At 43.8% G+C, this 17,775-nt stretch overlaps 1 protein-coding gene and 1 long non-coding RNA gene across 7 annotated transcripts in view; one reads left to right on the forward strand and one right to left on the reverse strand.

Annotated features, from left to right (window-relative positions):
* Positions 1-11,709, reverse strand: part of LOC149119155 (ubiquitin-like modifier-activating enzyme 1) — a 33,760-nt gene extending 22,051 nt beyond the window's left edge. For 5 of the 6 annotated variants that reach the window (XM_089325153.1, XM_089325152.1, XM_089325155.1 and 2 more), the window contains exons 1-8: positions 11,512-11,709; positions 8,400-8,516; positions 8,213-8,268; positions 7,957-8,125; positions 7,733-7,870; positions 6,059-6,165; positions 5,712-5,802; positions 5,472-5,604 (exon numbers count right to left, since the gene is read on the reverse strand). In XM_089325153.1, coding sequence (XP_089181279.1) covers positions 5,472-5,604; positions 5,712-5,802; positions 6,059-6,165; positions 7,733-7,870; positions 7,957-8,125; positions 8,213-8,268; positions 8,400-8,516 — 811 coding nt within the window. In that variant the 5' untranslated portion in view covers positions 11,512-11,709. The remainder of the gene's footprint in view (positions 1-5,471; positions 5,605-5,711; positions 5,803-6,058; positions 6,166-7,732; positions 7,871-7,956; positions 8,126-8,212; positions 8,269-8,399; positions 8,517-11,511) is intronic. The other variant, XM_089325154.1, reaches the window with a different exon arrangement.
* Positions 11,255-12,848, forward strand: LOC149119156 (uncharacterized). The gene is made up of 2 exons (XR_016228671.1): positions 11,255-11,563; positions 11,679-12,848. It is a non-coding gene; the product is annotated as an uncharacterized LOC149119156 (long non-coding RNA).
* Positions 12,849-17,775: the final 4,927 nt, after the last annotated feature.

Genomic DNA, 17,775 nt, shown 5'->3' on the forward strand with positions numbered 1-17,775 from the left:
ACTGAAAAGTGATCCCTGTTAAATATAACAGTGGGAATAAGAGAGGGAGGAGATGTACAATGCGGGACATGCTTAAGCTGACTTGCCCCAAATGGTGGAGTTAGAAATGTGCCAGGGGATTCCAATTCAATCCCATGAAGGTTGCACGTACCAATGCCATCTCACTAGTCCAAGTAATCAATTTCAGTTCACAATTGATCACACTGATAAGTCTAAGAGTCAAAGGGATCACACAAACAAGGCTAGTGTCTGCTAATACTAACTGATAGAATAAAAAAGGGAGAGAACGATCCAACATGGGAAGTGGGATACCCAGCTGACTCATAGAATGGCAGATGTCCTAAATAGCACTCTGGCCTCAGAATCAATCCTTAAGGTAGTCGGATCTTGCTGAAGAGCCCATGAGAATATTTTAGGTATGGAAAGCCAAACACTCTGGCAAAAAAAAAAAAAAAAAAAAAACAAGAAAGAGAGACCTAAATGAAAGATCTCTGCGAGTGAGATCCCAGTGGAAAGAACAGGTCTTCAAAGAAGGAGGTACCTTTCTCGAAGGGAGGAGAAAACTTCCACTTTGACTATGACCCTATCTGAATAAGATCGAAGTCGGCGAACTCAAAGGGCTTCCATAGCCTTGGCAACTCATGACTAGAGCCTAGGGTGATTACTGACGCCATAAACAAGAGTGTCAAATTGTTAAGTCAACAACAGGTGTCACTGTGTACTTACTCCTCATGTGGGATCTCTTTCCTTAATGTGTGTCCAATGTGAAGTAATGTTATAACTAGTACTCAAACAGTATTTTACACTTTCTGTTTCTGTGTGGGCGCAAACTGATGAACTCTTTACTTAACATATACTAAATCAATCTTCTGTATATAAAGAGAATTGAAAATGAATCTTGATATGAACGAAATGGGAGAGGGAGCGGGAGATGGGAGGGTTGTGAGTGGGAGGGAAGTTATGGGGCGGGGGAAGCCATTGTAATCCATAAGCTGTACTCTGGAAATTTATATTGACTAAATAAAGATAAAAAGAAAATGAAAGGCAACCCATCTATCTGTTTTCTTCAGCAATCACACCTCACCAGCAAAGATGCTTGTAGACTGAAAGGGAAAAAAGGTATTCCAAGCTAACAGAAACGAAAAAAGTGGCCATCCTAATATCAGACAAAATAGACTTTAGCACACCAACTATTAAAAAGAGACAAAGAATGACACTACATAATGATTAAAGGATCAATCCAACACAAAGACATTACTATTATAAATCTATATGCATCTAATTACTGGGCGCCTGGCTATTTGAAAGAATTATTATGGGATCTAAAAGAAGATACAGACTCAAATATCATAGAAATAGGGGACTTCAATACCCCACCTTCAGCAAGGGACAGATCAAACAGACAGAAAATCAACAGGATGGCCGGCGCTGCGGCTCACTAAGGCTAATCCTATGCCTGAGGCGCCAACATCCCGGGTTCTAGTCCCGGTTGGGGCACCGGATTCTGTCCCAGCTGCTCCTCTTCCAGTCCAGCTCTCTGCTGTGGCCTGGGAAGGCAGCAGAAGGTGTCCCAAGTTTTTGGGCCCTGCACCCGCATGGGGGACCAGGAGGAAGCACCTGCCTTCTGGCTTCGGATCGGCGCAGCGTGCCGGCCGTAGAGGCCATTTTGGGGGGTGAACCAATGGAAGGAAGACCTTTCTTTCTGTCTCTCTCTCACTGTCTAACTCTGCCTGTCAAAAAAGGAAAGGAGAGGGGAGGGGAGGGGAGGGGAGGGAAGGAAATCAACAGGGCAACAAACAGAGCTATTTGATACTACAGATCAAACAGACCTAGCAGATATTTACAGAGCCTTCCACCCCACAGCTACAGAGTACACATATTTCTCCCCTGTGCATGCAACTTTCTCTAGGATTGGCCATATGCTAGGTCATAAAGCGAGTCTCAGCTAATTCGAAAAAGTTTAAATCGCACCATGTATCTTCTCAGACCACAATGCAATGAAGCTGGAAATCAACAACTTGGGAATCTCTAAAGCATATACAAACACGTGGAGACTGAACAAGATGCTCCTGAACAAACAGTGGGTCGTAGAAGAAATCAAAAGAGAAATCAAAAAATTTCAGGAAGCAAGAAGACAATACAACCTATCTATATTTGTGGGATACAGCAAACGGTAAGAGAAACGTTTATAGCAATAGGTGTCTACTTTAAGAAACTGGAAAGTCACAAAATAAATGAACTCTCTAAGTACCTCAAGGATCTAGAAAAACTACAGCAAACCAAATGCAAAGCTAGTAGGTGAAAAGAAACTATAAAATTAAAGAAGAAATCAACAAAATTGAAACAAAAAATAAGCAAAATGAAGATTTGGTTTTTTGGAAAAATAAACAAAATTGACACAACATAGGCCCAACTAACTGAAAAAGGTGATAAGACTCAAATCGATAAAATTAGAGATGGTAATGGAAATTTAACAACAGACACACCATAAATAAAACCTAAACAGACCCATAACCAGACAGAAATTGAATCAGTAATAAACGCCCTCCCAACAAAGAAGAGCCCAGGGCCAGATAGCTTCATTGCTGAATTCTACCATAAATTTAAAGAAGAACTAAACCCAGTTCTTCTCAAATTATTCAAAACAATTTAAGGGGAAGGAATCCACCCAATAAGCCAATATCACCTTAATTCCTAAACCTAGAAAAGATGCAACAGAGAAAGAAAACTATAGACCAAGCTCCCTGATGAATACAGAAGAAAAAATACTCAATAAAATCCTGGTCAAGGCTGGTGCCGCGGCTCACTAGGCTAGTCCTCCGCCTTGCGGCGCCAGCACACCGGGTTCTAGTCCCAGTCGGGGCGCCGGTTCTGTCCCAGTTGCCCCTCTTCCAGGCCAGCTCTCTGCTGTGGCCAGGGAGTGCAGTGGAGGATGGCCCAAGTGCTTGGGCCCTGCACCCCATGGGAGACCAGGAGAAGCACCTGGCTCCTGGCTTCAGATCAGCGCGGCTGATGAAGAAGTAGATGGGAGACAGAGAGGTGGCGGGATGGGAGTTGGGGTGGGAAGCAGGGGTATAGGGGAGAAGAACCATTATATTCCTGAAGTTCTGTGAAAAAATTCATTCTTTAAATAAAACCTTAAAAAAGATTGCTGTCTGCCTGTCTTTAGCTTTCAACTAAAATGAAATAATTAAAAGCAGTCAGGAAAACTGATTGTTTTTTTTTTCCCTCAATGATAGGATAACTTTTTTTTTTTCTTTCTCAATGATAGGATCACATCAAGTTTTCACTAAATGTAAAAGCTCACCTTAGGTGATTCAGTGGAAATGAGATTATCTCTATAAAAATTACAAAATTACTGTAGAAATAAACATATACAAAATTCTACCAAAAGTATGTAATCTTCACAACTGTTTATCAAATGCCATTGTTACCTAATTTCACTGAGTCTTATGACCTGTGACCTTACCATTCATTAAATTTTAAAATTTTGGCCATAAATTCTTTCAGAAACCTTTTTTTGGTCATATTCCACTGTACTGAGCCACAAGTATTTTTCATATGTAGAAATGAAATTTATGTCTCTTTGGTATCTTCCAAGTCTCAACATATTCATTTGTTTTCTAGAGCTTCGTGAATATATAGGATTTATAACACTAACATTAATCTTTTTTAGTAAATTTATTGAGAAAATTAATCATATTTAGACCACTAACAGACTGGTAAATGACACAGTAAAATAAAAGAAAAGGAATAAACCAAGAATAAGTGAACCGTGCAGCATGAGATAGTTTAAAAAGGCATTTCTAAAAGTTTCTGGAAAACCAGAATTACCTACTGCATTACAGAGCTCTTTGAAGATAAAAACATTTTAGTTTCAATTACCATGAGATTCTGACATGCTCTTATACACATTTTATCCAAGTCTTTAAGAAGGGATGATGGGGAGCTGGTGTTGTGGCAAACTCAGCTCTCTTCTATGACCTGACCAAAGCAGGGGAAGATGGCACAAGTGCTTCAGCCCTGGCACCTGTGTGGGAGACTTGGAAGAAGCTCCTGGCTCCTGGCTTCGGATCAGCTCAGCTCTGGCCACTGTGGCTATATGGGGCATTAACCAGCAGACAGAAGACGCCCCCACCCACCCACCCATGGCCTTCTGTAACTCTTCCTTTCAAATAAGTACATACATATATTTTTTTTACAGGCAAAGTGGACAGTGAGAGAGAGAGACAAAGACAAAAGTCTTCCTTTTGCCGTTGGTTCACCCTCCAATGGCCGCCGTGGCCAGCTTGCTGCGGCCGGCACACTGCGCTGATCCGAAGGCAGGAGCCAGCTGCTTATCCTGCTCTCCCATGGGGTGCAGGGCCCAAGCACTTGGGCCATCCTCCACTGCACTTCCGGGCCATAGCAGAGAGCTGGCCTGGAAGAGGGGCAACCGGGACAGAATCCGGTGCCCCGACCGGGACTAGAACCCCGTGTGCCGGTGCCACAAGGCGGAGGATTAGCCTATTGAGCCGTGGTGCTGGCTCATACATATTTTTTTAAAATGGGATGATGGATGAAGGGCAGTGAGAAAGCATTATTTTGAAAAACAGAAAAGGCTAGCATTTTTCCAAACATGGCACACAGCAAAAAACTCAGAGATCAATTCAGCAAGTCCCAGGGAAATGACTCATGAAGAAACACATAAAGGTAAATTACCATCATAATGCTTATAATCAGTGGTAGAAAATACAGGCATACTACAAAGGGAAGAAAAGTATGAACAAGAATTACTGAGGAAAACAATGCAGTCAAGTAACCCAGAACAGTTGTTCTGGGTTGAAGCAAAACGACTGTCAACGTACACTTTAAACTCATAAGAAAATTCTTTAAAAAATAACTAAGATAATGGCAATTTCTGACACGAAAAATAATGATCACGTACACATAAATGTTAAAAGGCATTCTTTAGGCATAAAGAAAATATTACCTGATGAAAATATGGGCCCAAAGACAGGCAGGATGAAAACTAAAAATTCTGAGAATTTGGGTGATTTTATTCATTATATTTCTTTGTAAATAATTTATTGCAAAGTTTATGGTACATATAAACAAAAATATTTGATACAAAGATGATAAAAATGAAAGTATTTTAAGGTTCTGTGAATCAACAAAATATCGTAAGCTACACTAAGCACATATTAAGGATATACTACAAATTTAAAGTCAACAATTTAAAAGCAAATGGAATCAAACACTAGTGGCATGCACTCCAAAGTCTCTCGGTAACTTTATAACTTCCTTTTTCTATGATCTCACAGACACCTCTCTAAGTCCCAGCTAAGATTCCAGACTCATTCTTGGCTTTTATTTTAGTTTGAAGTGCAGACATGTTACTACATAGCTTTTGCATTGGCTCACCTACTTTCCCTTTGTTCCAAGCAACCACTTCTCACTTGTGGCCCACCCCTGTGATGGCTATGACATACCCAGAACTTTGATCTCAACAGGATGAATGCCATTCAGTTCACTCATGCCCTGAACTTCCGTGAAGGAGACAAAGTCTCCACTCTCAAATCCATGTCGGGTCTCATCCAGGCATGTAACAATCCCAGGGTTGTCCTATATGGAGAAAGAGTTAAACTTCAGAAGCAGGCTCAACTGCCAGCACAAAGAATGATTTGGTACCGTCCTGCTTATTCTGGAACCCCTAGGATTGGTCTCCTTACCTTCGTGACCATAGAAACCATAGCACTGAGTGGCTGCTCCCCATTAGAATCCCTAACAATCATTTCCTTTCCAAAGTCACAGAACAGCTGCCTGTAGAGGGAACCAAAAGGACTGGTGCATGACACCCACGAAAACAGACACTGCAGGTTCTTCAATATACAGTAAGTACTGGCCAAGCAAACTCGGTACACTGGTGACAATTAGGTGGCACCGAATCATGCCATACTGGGAGAATGAATATGTGAAACTGAAAATTCAGATGTCTAAATGGAATCTGAAGGCAATACACGCCTCCCAGTGTGAGTCTGGCAAGTGTTGGAGGAAGGAAGGAAAGATAAAAACTCACCCAAACAGGCCACGTGTGTCTGCTACCACAAGCTTGATGCCATGGTTGTGGCAGAACTCACCCACCTGCAGCTGATCCTCCAAGGGAGTGTTAGTAAGGACCACTACCTGTAAAAAATCATAGGACTGGGCTAAAAACCTGACACTGTAAGTAACAGAGAGAATAAGCACTAAGTTTTCCTCTGGTTAAACTCTCTTCCTCAAACTGTTGTATACTTCCTGTGTGTGTCAGATTCGGGAGGGTAAGAACTGGTGAAACAATATGAACTCTCAGAGACTATGACAAAAAATCAAAGATGACCTGTAAAGAATCTGATGAACAACTATTTCATTTCTTTAACTAATACTCACTACTGCCTGTATTTTTTGTGCTTGAGGGGTCAAAAAAAAAAAAAAAAAAAGCAACAACACTATTCCAGTGAAAACATCTTGCGTTTATCTCCACCAAACCCTATTGCTCCAATACTTAAGAAAATAGTTGTAGGGGCCACTGCCTGTGGTGTTGTAGGTTAAGCCTATGCCTGTGGTGCTGGAATCCCATATGGGCACAGTACGAATCCTAGCTGCTACACTTCTAATCCAGCTCCCAGGCTACGGCCTGGAAAAGAGGTGGAATATAGCTCGAGTGCATGGGCCCCATACCCACACGGGAGACCTGGATGAAACTCCTGGCTTCTGGTTTTGGATCAGCCCAGCTTTGGCAGCTTAAGCCATCGGGGGAGTGAATTAGTGGATGGATAACCTCTCTGTGTGTCCCTCTCTCTCTGTAACTCTGCCTTTCAAACAAATAAATGAATTCTTAAAATACTTATTCAGCCACAATCTATAGGATTTGTTTTTTATTGCCATCATTTATTCACCAGGATAAATTCCAACTCCTACATCAGGGATCCTTGTGCCCTAGTCCTCTAGTATAGAAAATCAGCTATTTAATTTTACTAAAAATTAGGCGCACTATTAAGCCTAAGTCTCATAAATACTCTGTAAGGCCCACATTTCTGTGTATTCACAGGAAATAATAAGGCAGAAGAAGTCAAATGACTTTCTCTAGACCATACTCTAGGCTGGCGCTGCGGCTCACTAGGCTAATCCTCTGCCTTGCAGCGCCGGCACACCGGGTTCTAGTTCCGGTCGGGGCACCGGATTCTGTCCCGGTTGCCCCTCTTCCAGGCCAGCTCTCTGCTATGGCCTGGGAGTGCAGTGGAGGATGGCCCAAGTGCTTGGGCCCTGCACCCCATGGGAGACCAGGAGAAGTACCTGGCTCCTGCCATCGGATCAGCACGGTGTGCCGGCCACAGAGCACCAGCCGCGGCGGCCATTGGAGGGTGAACCAACTGCAAAAGGAAGACTTTTGTCTTTGTCTCTCTCTCTCACTGTCCACTCTGCCTGTCAAAATAAATAAATAAATAAATAAAAATAAAAAAAAATAGACCATACACTAGAAGAGTTCAAGACTTAAACAGTAGCAGTTGAACTACAAAGTTCTACTACAATAATCCACGTACCACAATGTATGGCCATATCTTCCTTTAAATAGATGAAAAAGGACAGCTCGGCTTCTCTTTGCAATAAACCTAAGCAATAAACCTAAGATACCAGGTCACCCTGCTAGGTAAATATTTACTAAAGGAATCAGAACTAACATCTGGAAAAAAGATAAAGGCCTGCATATTACCTGGAAATCTCTAAGGAAGTCCTCAACAAACAGCGGTCCTGTATAGGTGCTGACAGGCACGTAGCTGTTGAGTTCAGCAAGGCGGGGTTGGGATACTTCAGCTCGGTTTTTACCAATATCTTCTTCCCGTAGGTAGTACTACAGTATTAAAAAAGAGAACTGAACTACATGAGGAGTCTAAGGAGTTTGTCTTTCCAATGGTTAAGAAAGCAGAAATGAGGTACCTGAGAAGAGAGATCAGCCCACTGGGCAGTGCCCTGGTCATGCAGGGTAACAGCTTTCACCCCACCAAGGATGATGTTCTTGGCGATCTCAACACCCAGGCCCTGCAGGCCTGACACTAGCACACTGGATGTCTGAAGACGCTTCATTGCTTCATGACCCAGCACATACCTGCCAGATTCAGAGAGGCCTCTGGGTCAAACCATAATCTTGCTGCACCTATTTTCAACACTCATCATTAGCTCTGGACCCACTTACAGCTGGCGGGAGTAAAGACCTTCATCTATGTCTGTTTCAATACTTTTCTGCATTCCCTATGGATGGAGGAGAGAAAAACAGAGTTGGGAAAACAGGCATTAATGGAACATGGAGAGATGGATAAAGGCACTTTCTTCAGATCATGCTACATACCCACTTCTCAGATTTCCATGGAGAAAACACTTACGTTGGTTGGTTCTGAGGGCACTTCCAACGTCACAGGGTAGGTAGGGAAACAGTGAGACTCTAGTGTTGAATCAGGCCCAGAAACACGGCGTTTCTTAGATGAGAGTGAGCTAGACATCTACCAGAAAGCCAGCATAAAACATAAGGTACTTAAGGATGGGATTTTTTGTCAGAAGCAATTCTGGGAAAGAACAGAGCTTTAGTATTAATATACCATCTTTAAAGAAACACAGGACACGCTACTGAGGTTATCCTGAAGGAAAACTGAGGCTGAGTTTAAACAGTGTAGGGCCCAAATTATTAGATTCAAACTTGCTAGATGGAAAGTGAGGCTCAGGGGCCTGCATGGTGGCGCACTAGGTTAATCCTCCACCTGCAGCACCAGCATCTCATGCGGGCGCCAGGTTCTGGTCCCACTTGCTCTTCCTCCAGTTCAGCTCTCTGCTGTGGCCCCGGAGGCCAGTGGAGGATGGCCCAAGTGCTTGGGCCCCTGCGCCCACATGGGAGACCAGGAGAAGCACCTGGCTCCTGGCTTCGGATCTGCGCAGCGTCGGCTGTTGCGGCCGTTTGGGGAGTGAACCAACGGAAGGAAGACCTTTCTCTCTGTCTCTCTCTCTCTCTCTCTCTCACTGTCTTTAGTAACTCTACCTGCCAAATAAATAAATAAAAATCTTAAAAAAAAAAAGTGAGGCTCAGTTTCACCACTCAGTAATACTGAACCCCATTTTGACTTTTTTAAATTGTTTTTACAAATTTTATTTGAATGTCAGTGAAAGAGAAACATAGAAAATGAGTCTCATGAATGTGAGATATCTCCCTTCCAGTGGTTCCCTTCCCAAATCCCCAAAACAGCCAGAGATGTGCCATGCCAAAGCCAGGAGGCTGAATTGCAATCACAATGACCAGGATTTCAAACAGGCACTCTACTAAGGAATTTGGGTATCCCAAGTAGCAACTAATAATTGTCTCACATGTTGACCAGAAACATAATTTTTTTTTAATTTTTTTTTTTTATTTTTTTGACAGGCAGAGTGGACAGTGAGAGAGAGAGACAGAGAGAAAGGTCTTCCTTTGCCGTTGGTTAGCCTAGTGAGCTGCGGCACCGGCCCCAGAAACATAATTTTAAACTCTGATTTTTAAAGCGATTTATTTATTTATTTTATTTATTCACTTGAAAATCATACTTATAAGCAGGGGAGACAGGGAGAGAGACAGACACATTCTCCATCTGCTGGCTCACTCCCCTCATGCCCCAATGGGAACGGGGCTAGCACAAAGCCAGGAGCTTTATCCATTTCTCCCATATTGTAGCTGGGGCCCAAACACTTGCGCTACCATCTCCTGCTTCTCCAAGGCCATTAACAGGGAGCTGGATTTGAAGTGCAGCAACCTGCACATGGACAAGCATGCACAGGGGATGCCAGCTTTGCAGGTACCAGCTTCTACACCCTTTTAAGAGAACACAGGTGAGGCCGGCGCCGCGGCTCACTAGGCTAATCCTCCGCCTAGCGGCGCCGGCACACCGGGTTCTAGTCCCGGTCGGGGTGCCGGATTCTGTCCCGGTTGCCCCTCTTCCAGGCCAGCTCTCTGCGTGTGGCCAGGGAGTGCAGTGGAGGATGGCCCAGGTGCTTGGGCCCTGCACCCCATGGGAGACCAGGAAAAGCACCTGGCTCCTGGCTCCTGCCATCGGATCAGCGCGGTGCGCCGGTTGCAGCGCAGCGGCCGCGGCGGCCCTTGGAGGGTGAACCAACGGCAAAGGAAGACCTTTCTCTCTGTCTCTCTTTCTCACTGTCCACTCTGCCTGTCAAAAAAATTAAAAAAAAAAAAAAAAAAAAGAGAACACAGGTGGACATCCAGCAGGGGAGCTGAAGGGGGGGGGGGTCTCACAATTAATAACAAATTTGATAGGATCTGTGAGGGAAAAATACTAGTGGGAATGGTATAGACTTCTGATAACTATGAGTCCAAACATGTATTTCTTTGATGTACGGTCTTTGGGGTACATCTTAGGGGAGACACTGAGAGTTTTCTGAAAAGAATTCTGACACCCTGCGGAGAATAGTATTCCATAAAAGTATATCCTGGAAGTGTGCCTCTAAATGGCTAGTGAAGAAGAGTTTCCATTGGAAGGTGATGTAATTTGCATTGTGGAGGTGGGGCCAATATTGGGTGTAGGGGTCTTCCTAACGGTCAGTTCATGGAAGTCTCCAAAGGCAGATTTTGGATTTGACAACTTTCTAAAAACTAATTTAAACGATCCAAATAGAATTTCTGGGCTACACAGAAAGTACAACCAAAAATGAGATCTCAGAGGCAAAGTAAATACGGTCTGCCACAGAGCCTGGTCCTGCTTTAGCTCCTAAGTTAATCTGGGGGTCAAACAGCAAGGGAAGAGATATATCTGAAGGAAAATGTCATATAAAGTTCTACATTGGGGGGAAGCTAAAAAGCAAACTAATCTTCCTTAGAATTTGGTCTCTGTTAGAAGCTGTGGGACAAATACGGGAGGGTCAGGGCGCCTAAGGATTTTAAAGACCCTACAGAGGAAGTAAAGACCACGAAGATTCAAAAGTGAAACGCTACAGGAAACATTCAGATATCAGACGCTAGGACCGGCAGAATATGGTTCCAGGCTCAGAGCAGTAAAGCCTGATACACTAAAACATGAGCCCTGGTATGTGGGTTGATTAAATGCGTGTCAGCTAAATCCCAGAATCAGTTGTGTTTGGGCGCCCCCTCTCCAAAACCTGCTTTCCTTTTCCCCTCCCCCAGTCTGCATTTCCAGGCTCTGTTCCTCCTTTCCAAACTGAACTTCCTCTCCCCCACCTCTGTGGGCACGCCTCCCTGCCTCTCCTCCCCCATTCCCTGCCGCCTGTTCTACTCGTCATTTCCCTCCTCGCTTCCCTCTGCATCTTCTAATTCCTCTACTCCCACTGTTTCTGCTTGTAAGCCCCCTCTCCACGCTGTCCTCCACTCCCTCCCGATTCTCGCTTTCCAACCTGCCCTCAAAAAAGCGTTTGCGCCACAACAGCCCGGCTCAGCGACTACGCAGGCCCTTTCAATGCCCCAACACATCTACTAGCAGTGATAAAGCAAGAAAGGCTGTAAGTTACCAGATGCCGTTTTCTGATTCTTCCGCTGTGGTGGACACCTCAACGAGCCAAGGTCAGTCACACGCTGCCGCCGTCTCCCTACTGCTCCCTGCTGGCTTGACCAGCTAGACTTGGGGCTGTCGCCTTCCACTCCCAAAGCCGTTGAAATTGTTGTCCTCCTTCACTAGGCGCTGAAGAAAGATGGCGACCGCCAAACCGGAAGCTGAGCAATATGTTTGTTGGATTCGGTGACCAGGATGTAGGAGGACCACGCCTCCTTATGAATTATGCATGACGTCATCAACGCCTAACTAACATAAAAGTGAGAACGAGGATAGCGGTTCTGCCTCATGGCTGGAGTTACTAAAATTGTTAAGACTTAGATATAAATGTATGTTCAGTGACTAACGATAAGATGGTAAGACATAAATAGGTTTTTGGTCACAAATCGTACATCACAGTGGGTAGTAGGGAACTCAGAAATTCAATTTTTAAAAAAAGACAACAAAGGCAAATGGCAAGTAAAGCGGAAGAGATCGACATTTTCCAGAACTGAAAAGCAGTTATTTCTAAATTTTAATTAATAATCTCTGGCCAGGGATTCACGATTTCTTTCAGACTCCTAAAATTATACTTGAGGAGAAACCAATGCCTCATTTCCTCTTCTGTAAAGCTGATAACAGGATGAATTATGGAGTTTGAGATTTAAATGTTGAATGTCATTTATGGAAATAAGAAAATAAAAAGCACATGCATTCTGTGTTGCAAACTCCAAATGTCAAATTTAAAATAATAGTTGATATAAATGTTACATTATTAGATAAGTTATGTGCTAATATAATTTTGAATTAGACATCATGCAAATCTGCAACTTCAGGCTTTTAAGTCACAAAGAATGGGCACACTGATGCAAGACCAGTGCTGTAGTGCAGTGGGTTAACCTGTTGCTTGTAACATTGGCATCCCTGTAACACCAATGTGTCGCTTTGCTACTTCACACCTACCTTCCTGCTAATGTGCCATTGAGTATATTGTTGTAAAGTTCACCTATGTTGCAGCACTGATTAGTATGTTGTTCATTTACCCATGAAATGATTGCTGAACATCTGGATCCTTTCATCACTTACCTATGGGGAATATTGCTGCTTAAAAATACACTTGCACATGGATCTCTTTAGATAGCTGTTTCCAATTTTTCTATTGATAGAAGTGGAGCTTCTGGGACACATGATAATTTCTATTTTTTACATTGGAGGAACAGCAAAACTATTTTCCACAGAAGGAACCCTACTGGCAATTCCCACTGTTTTTCATACCTTTGTCAGTAATTGTCATTTCTGATTAAAAATGTATATCTATCTGTTATATATTAATGTCAGCCGTCGCAAAACACACCAAACACCTGAGTAAGGGAAAGGGTTTACTGGGGAACACCCTACAGACCGGAGTGAAGGGGCAGCAAAGGAAAAAGAGAGAAAGAGAGTATAAGAGAGAGACAGAGGAGAGAAGATAGAGTAGAGAGATGAGCCAAGAGAGAGGAGAGAGCGCAGGAGAGAAGAGCCAGGAGTGCAGGAGAGCAGAGCCAAGAGAACATGTGTGCAGGAACAGGCCCTTTTAAAACTTTGCCTGAGGGCGGGCAGGGAAGCAGGAGCAGCGAATCCCATTAGGATGGGGGTGGAGCCTGGCTCAGGTAGCTGGGCCATGCGGCCACCTGGCTACAACTGCGCCAGTTTCCTAACACTATCCAATATGTGTGAGGTAATAAAATGGTACTTATTTATAGTTTCCTAATAACTAATGAAAATGACCATTTTTCATATATTTTTCATCACTTTCTTTGTAAAAAAAAACCTGTATGTCATTTTTTAACTTTTTAAAAAAAAATACTTACTTGTTTATTTGAAAGGCAGAGCCACAGAAAGAGAGACAGAGAGATAAAGAGATCTTCCATCCACTGGCTCACTCACCAAATGGCCACAATGGCTAGGGCTGGGCCAAGCTGAAGCCAGGAGCTGGGAGCTTCTTCTAGGTCTCCCATGTGGGTGCAGGGGCCCAATGACTTGGGTCATCCTCTACTGCTTTCCTAAGAATATTAGATCATAAGTAGAATACCTAGGTCATGAACTGCTGGTTGTACAGTAAGAACACATTTAATATTACTGAACAAACGTAAATGAATATGGAGAAAACATATGGTATCTATCTTTTGGGTACTGGCTTATTTCACTAAGTATAATGCTTTCCAGTTGCATCCATTTTGTTACAAAAGACAGGATTTCAATTTTATGGCTGTGTAGTATTCCATAGTGTATATATACCACATTTTCTTTATCACTGCAGTTTCTGAAGGCCTGTTTCTATAAAGCATTTGAAATAAAAATAGGCCGGCGCTGTGGCTCACTAGGCTAATCCTCCACCTGCAGCGCCGGCACCCTGGGTTCTAGTCCCGGTCAGGGCGCGGGATTCTGTCCCGGTTGCTCCTCTTTCAGTCCAGCCCTCTGCTGTGGCCTGGGAGTGCAGTGGAGGATGGCCCAGGTCCTTGGGCCCTGCACCCACATGGGAGACCAGGAGAAGCACCTGGCTCCTGGCTTTGGATCAGCACGGTGTGCCGGCCACAGCACGCCAGCCGCAGCGGCCACTGGGGGGTGAACCAACCAAAAAGGAAGACCTTTCTCTTCTCTCTGTCTCTCTCTCTCTCTCTCACTGTCCACTCTGCCTGTCAAAAAAAAAAAAAGTACTACAAAAAAAAAAAAGAAATAAAAATAAAAATATAGTTATAATATGGGATAAGACAGGTAGTTAGATTAGGGCCATAAACTGGAAAACACACTCCCCACCACACCCTGTGTAACACTACCTTCGTGCCTAAGTCAAATCACTCCCTTCCCAGGATGTACCTCCTTTCACCTGGGACCTGGTAGAGGTGCTAGTTAACCACTCCCCTTTAAACTTTATAAGACAGGGTGTCTAGCTGCAATAAACATGGGGGTGCAGATCACTTTACATTTAAGCACATTTATCTCAATTGCTTTATAAAATTTGCATTTAGAAATTATACCTGGATGACTGAAGGTGCTGGTATTTTATCATACCTCTATCTAAATTAAGGTCAAAATTGCATCTATTCAATATTGAATTCTACTTCTTTTTATGAAACTCTAGCTTTAAATCAGCAACATGAAAACAGACATTGGAAAGTCCACCTTAGGGGCTGTATACTTATTATCCATTGCTATATAATGGGAAAGCTGTTAAAACCAAATTGCAAACCATGTTTGGCAAGTTACAAAACAATATTTTTAAAGGCAGTGATTTTCCTAGATTCAAGAAATTCTTTTAAAACCAATGTCCAGCTACAGCTGAACGAAATTTTCATGTACAAGATTGTTATTTACCTAACACATGTTTTTAGAGTTTAATTGAATTTGAGTTTAGTGTTCCACTGGAGATTGTTCATCATGTTAGGTTTAATAGGGGAGAGCATTCATCAGAGTAGAAGGATACCCCTCTGGTTGGAGAGATTTTTAAAGGGAAGAATCTGATAGGTGACAGAGTAAGGGGCAACTAGGGAAAAGGAGACATGTCTGAAAATAGTAATTAACCAGGTAGGCATGCTGGTTTGAAGGGCTAGTAGTCATTATTATTTCACAGAGATTGGAAGATACCTTAAGAGTAATGTTGTCTTTGAAGGGGGACCTTAGAGCTGAGTCTGCCCATACAGAGAGCAGGGCGTGTTTGAAATTAAGTTTAAAGAGCAGAGCTGCTTGTTGGGGCACTTGTAGAGCACTGCAAGGACTCTGATAAGGAAGGCAGAAGATGCAAGGAAGGCTCTTTGGTGAGGTTTACTGTGTATTTTTTAGCAGTTTAGGCTTTTACGCAGGAGAGAGTGTCAGAACGGAGGAGGGGGGTTTAGGAAGAGAGAGGTAGTTTTCGCTGTTAACCCAGTGCTAATAAATGAAATGTCTAGGAAATGCTCACTACTAGGACCAGGAAATTGAGTTTGTAGGAATTGAGGAGACCTGGCAAGGCCAACTTGACATTCAATTAGGGATAAAACCTATCAAAAGATCTGATAATCACACCTGGCTTGCTCATGACAAAGCAACGAGCTATTAGAAGGGTGAAGATAGGTGATTTGATTACAGTAGATTGTTAGCTCAAGAGGATGGACTCACCACTCCCTTGCTATTCTTATGGTAAAATTGGAACAGAGGGAGGAGTGAAGGTTATTTGGAGAACCTGGGCTAGAGGGTGATGGCATGGAGACAACCTGTTCCTGAACTTGCCTTTGCTTATCCAGGAGGGTGTTAGAGAGGATCATAGATAAGGCAAAGGGAGTAGACAAGGTGGGCAGTAGACCTAAAGGGCTGGTTCTGAGATAAGGTTGGGATTCTTAGGTGGGAGAAAGGAGGTATGGTGAATGAGACAGTGAAGAGCTAGAAAGGGGCTTGGCTAGTAAGGGCTTTGGAAGTAAATAGAACTTGAGCTGAAGAACGTGAGGTATGAAGAGAAGGTTTAGACAGCACGCTTGCCTCAGAATCAGCCCTTACGGCATTCGGACCTGGCTAAAAAGCCCATGAGAGTTTCCCAGGCATGGAAAGACAAGACACTGCAAAAATGACCTAATTGAAAGATCTCTGTGAGTGAGATCCCAGTGGAAAAAACGGGCCATCAAAGAAGGAGGTACCTTCCTCTGAAGGGAGGAGAGAACTTCCACTTTGACTATGGCCTTGTCTAAATAAGGTCACAATTGTGGACTCAAGAGGCTTCCACAGCCTTGGCAGCTCGTGACAAGAGCCTCGGGTGATTACTGACATCACAAATAAGAGTGTCAATTGTTAAATCAAGAACAGGAGTCACTGTGCACTTATTCCCCACATAGGATCTCTGTCCTTAATGTGTCGTACTGAGAATTAACGGTAAAATTAGTCTTCAAACAGTACCCTACACTTTGTGTGTCTGTGTGGGTGCAGTCTGTTGAAATCTTTACCTAGTATATACTAAATTGATGTTCTCTATATAAAGATAATTGAAATGAATCTGATGAAGAATGGGATGGGAGAGGGAGTGGGAGATGGGATGGTTGCGGATGGGACAGTGGTTATGGGGGGGAAAACCACTATAATCCAAAAGTTTTACTTTTCTTTTTTTTTTTTTTTTTTTTTTGACAGGCAGAGTGGACAGTGAGAGAGAGAGAGACAGAGAGAAAGGTCTTCCTTTGCCGTTGGTTCACCCTCCAATGGCCGCCGCGGCCGGCGCGCTGCGGCCGGCGCACCGCGCTGATCCGATGGCAGGAGCCAGGAGCCAGGTGCTTTTCCTGGTCTCCCATGGGGTGCAGGGCCCAAGCACCTGGGCCATCCTCCACTGCACTCCCGGGCCACAGCAGAGGGCTGGCCTGGAAGAGGGGCAACCGGGACAGAATCCGGCGCCCCGACCGGGACTAGAACCCGGTGTGCCGGCGCCGCTAGGCGGAGGATTAGCCTAGTGAGCCGCGGCGCCGGCCTAAGTTTTACTTTTGAAATTTATATTTATTAAATAAAAGTTTTCTAAAATAAAAAATTATAAAAAAAGGTTTAGAGAAGAGATAGGAGAAAGCTTAGATATACGGAATCTACTTTCACTTTCCCAAACACCCACAGATTCCCGAGTGTCAGAGTCAAATGTGCCATTAAGTGGCCATTTTAACTGGCTGTTGAGGTCATACATGGGCCTCGCCTGATACCAAAAAGAGGCAATGACATTTGAGATTTGGAGGCAATTTAAGAGGGGCTAAATTGTTTAGGAGACAACTGAGAGGAGAATCAGATGGAATGTGGGATGAGGAAGCTCCCATGGCGACCTGTGAGTCAGACTGGTGGTTATCAGGTATCCACAAGATCATGGCTGTCTGAAAGGGAGGGTACAGGAACAGAGAGTTGGGATCATCACCCATGTAGCCATTGGCGCCTATGGCCTAAAGCCCATGGAAGGCCTACAGTCCATGGATGGCTTAAAGTCCGTGGAAAGGCATAAAGCCCGTGGAGAGGCATAAAGCCTTGGGAGTTGTGGTGCCTGGTACCAGGACTTCAAGACAACACAGAGCAAAACCACAATCCGTGGTAAAAGTCACAGTGGGAGAATTCCCCATTCCCCATCTTTCTTGAGGATTCTGAATGGCAAGTGTGCGGATGGAAATCACAGAACATTTGGTAATGAAGGTAGCCCAAGGAGTGAGTTTTGTGGTTGGCAACAGGCCAGGATCCCAAAGCCTCCCAAATCACCAAGGGGAGAACGAGGTCCACAGAG

The sequence above is a fragment of the Oryctolagus cuniculus genome, chromosome Y (genome assembly GCF_051225735.1).
Source record: "Oryctolagus cuniculus isolate XC-2025 breed Fujian yellow rabbit chromosome Y, ASM5122573v1, whole genome shotgun sequence".
Lineage (NCBI taxonomy): Eukaryota > Metazoa > Chordata > Mammalia > Lagomorpha > Leporidae > Oryctolagus > Oryctolagus cuniculus.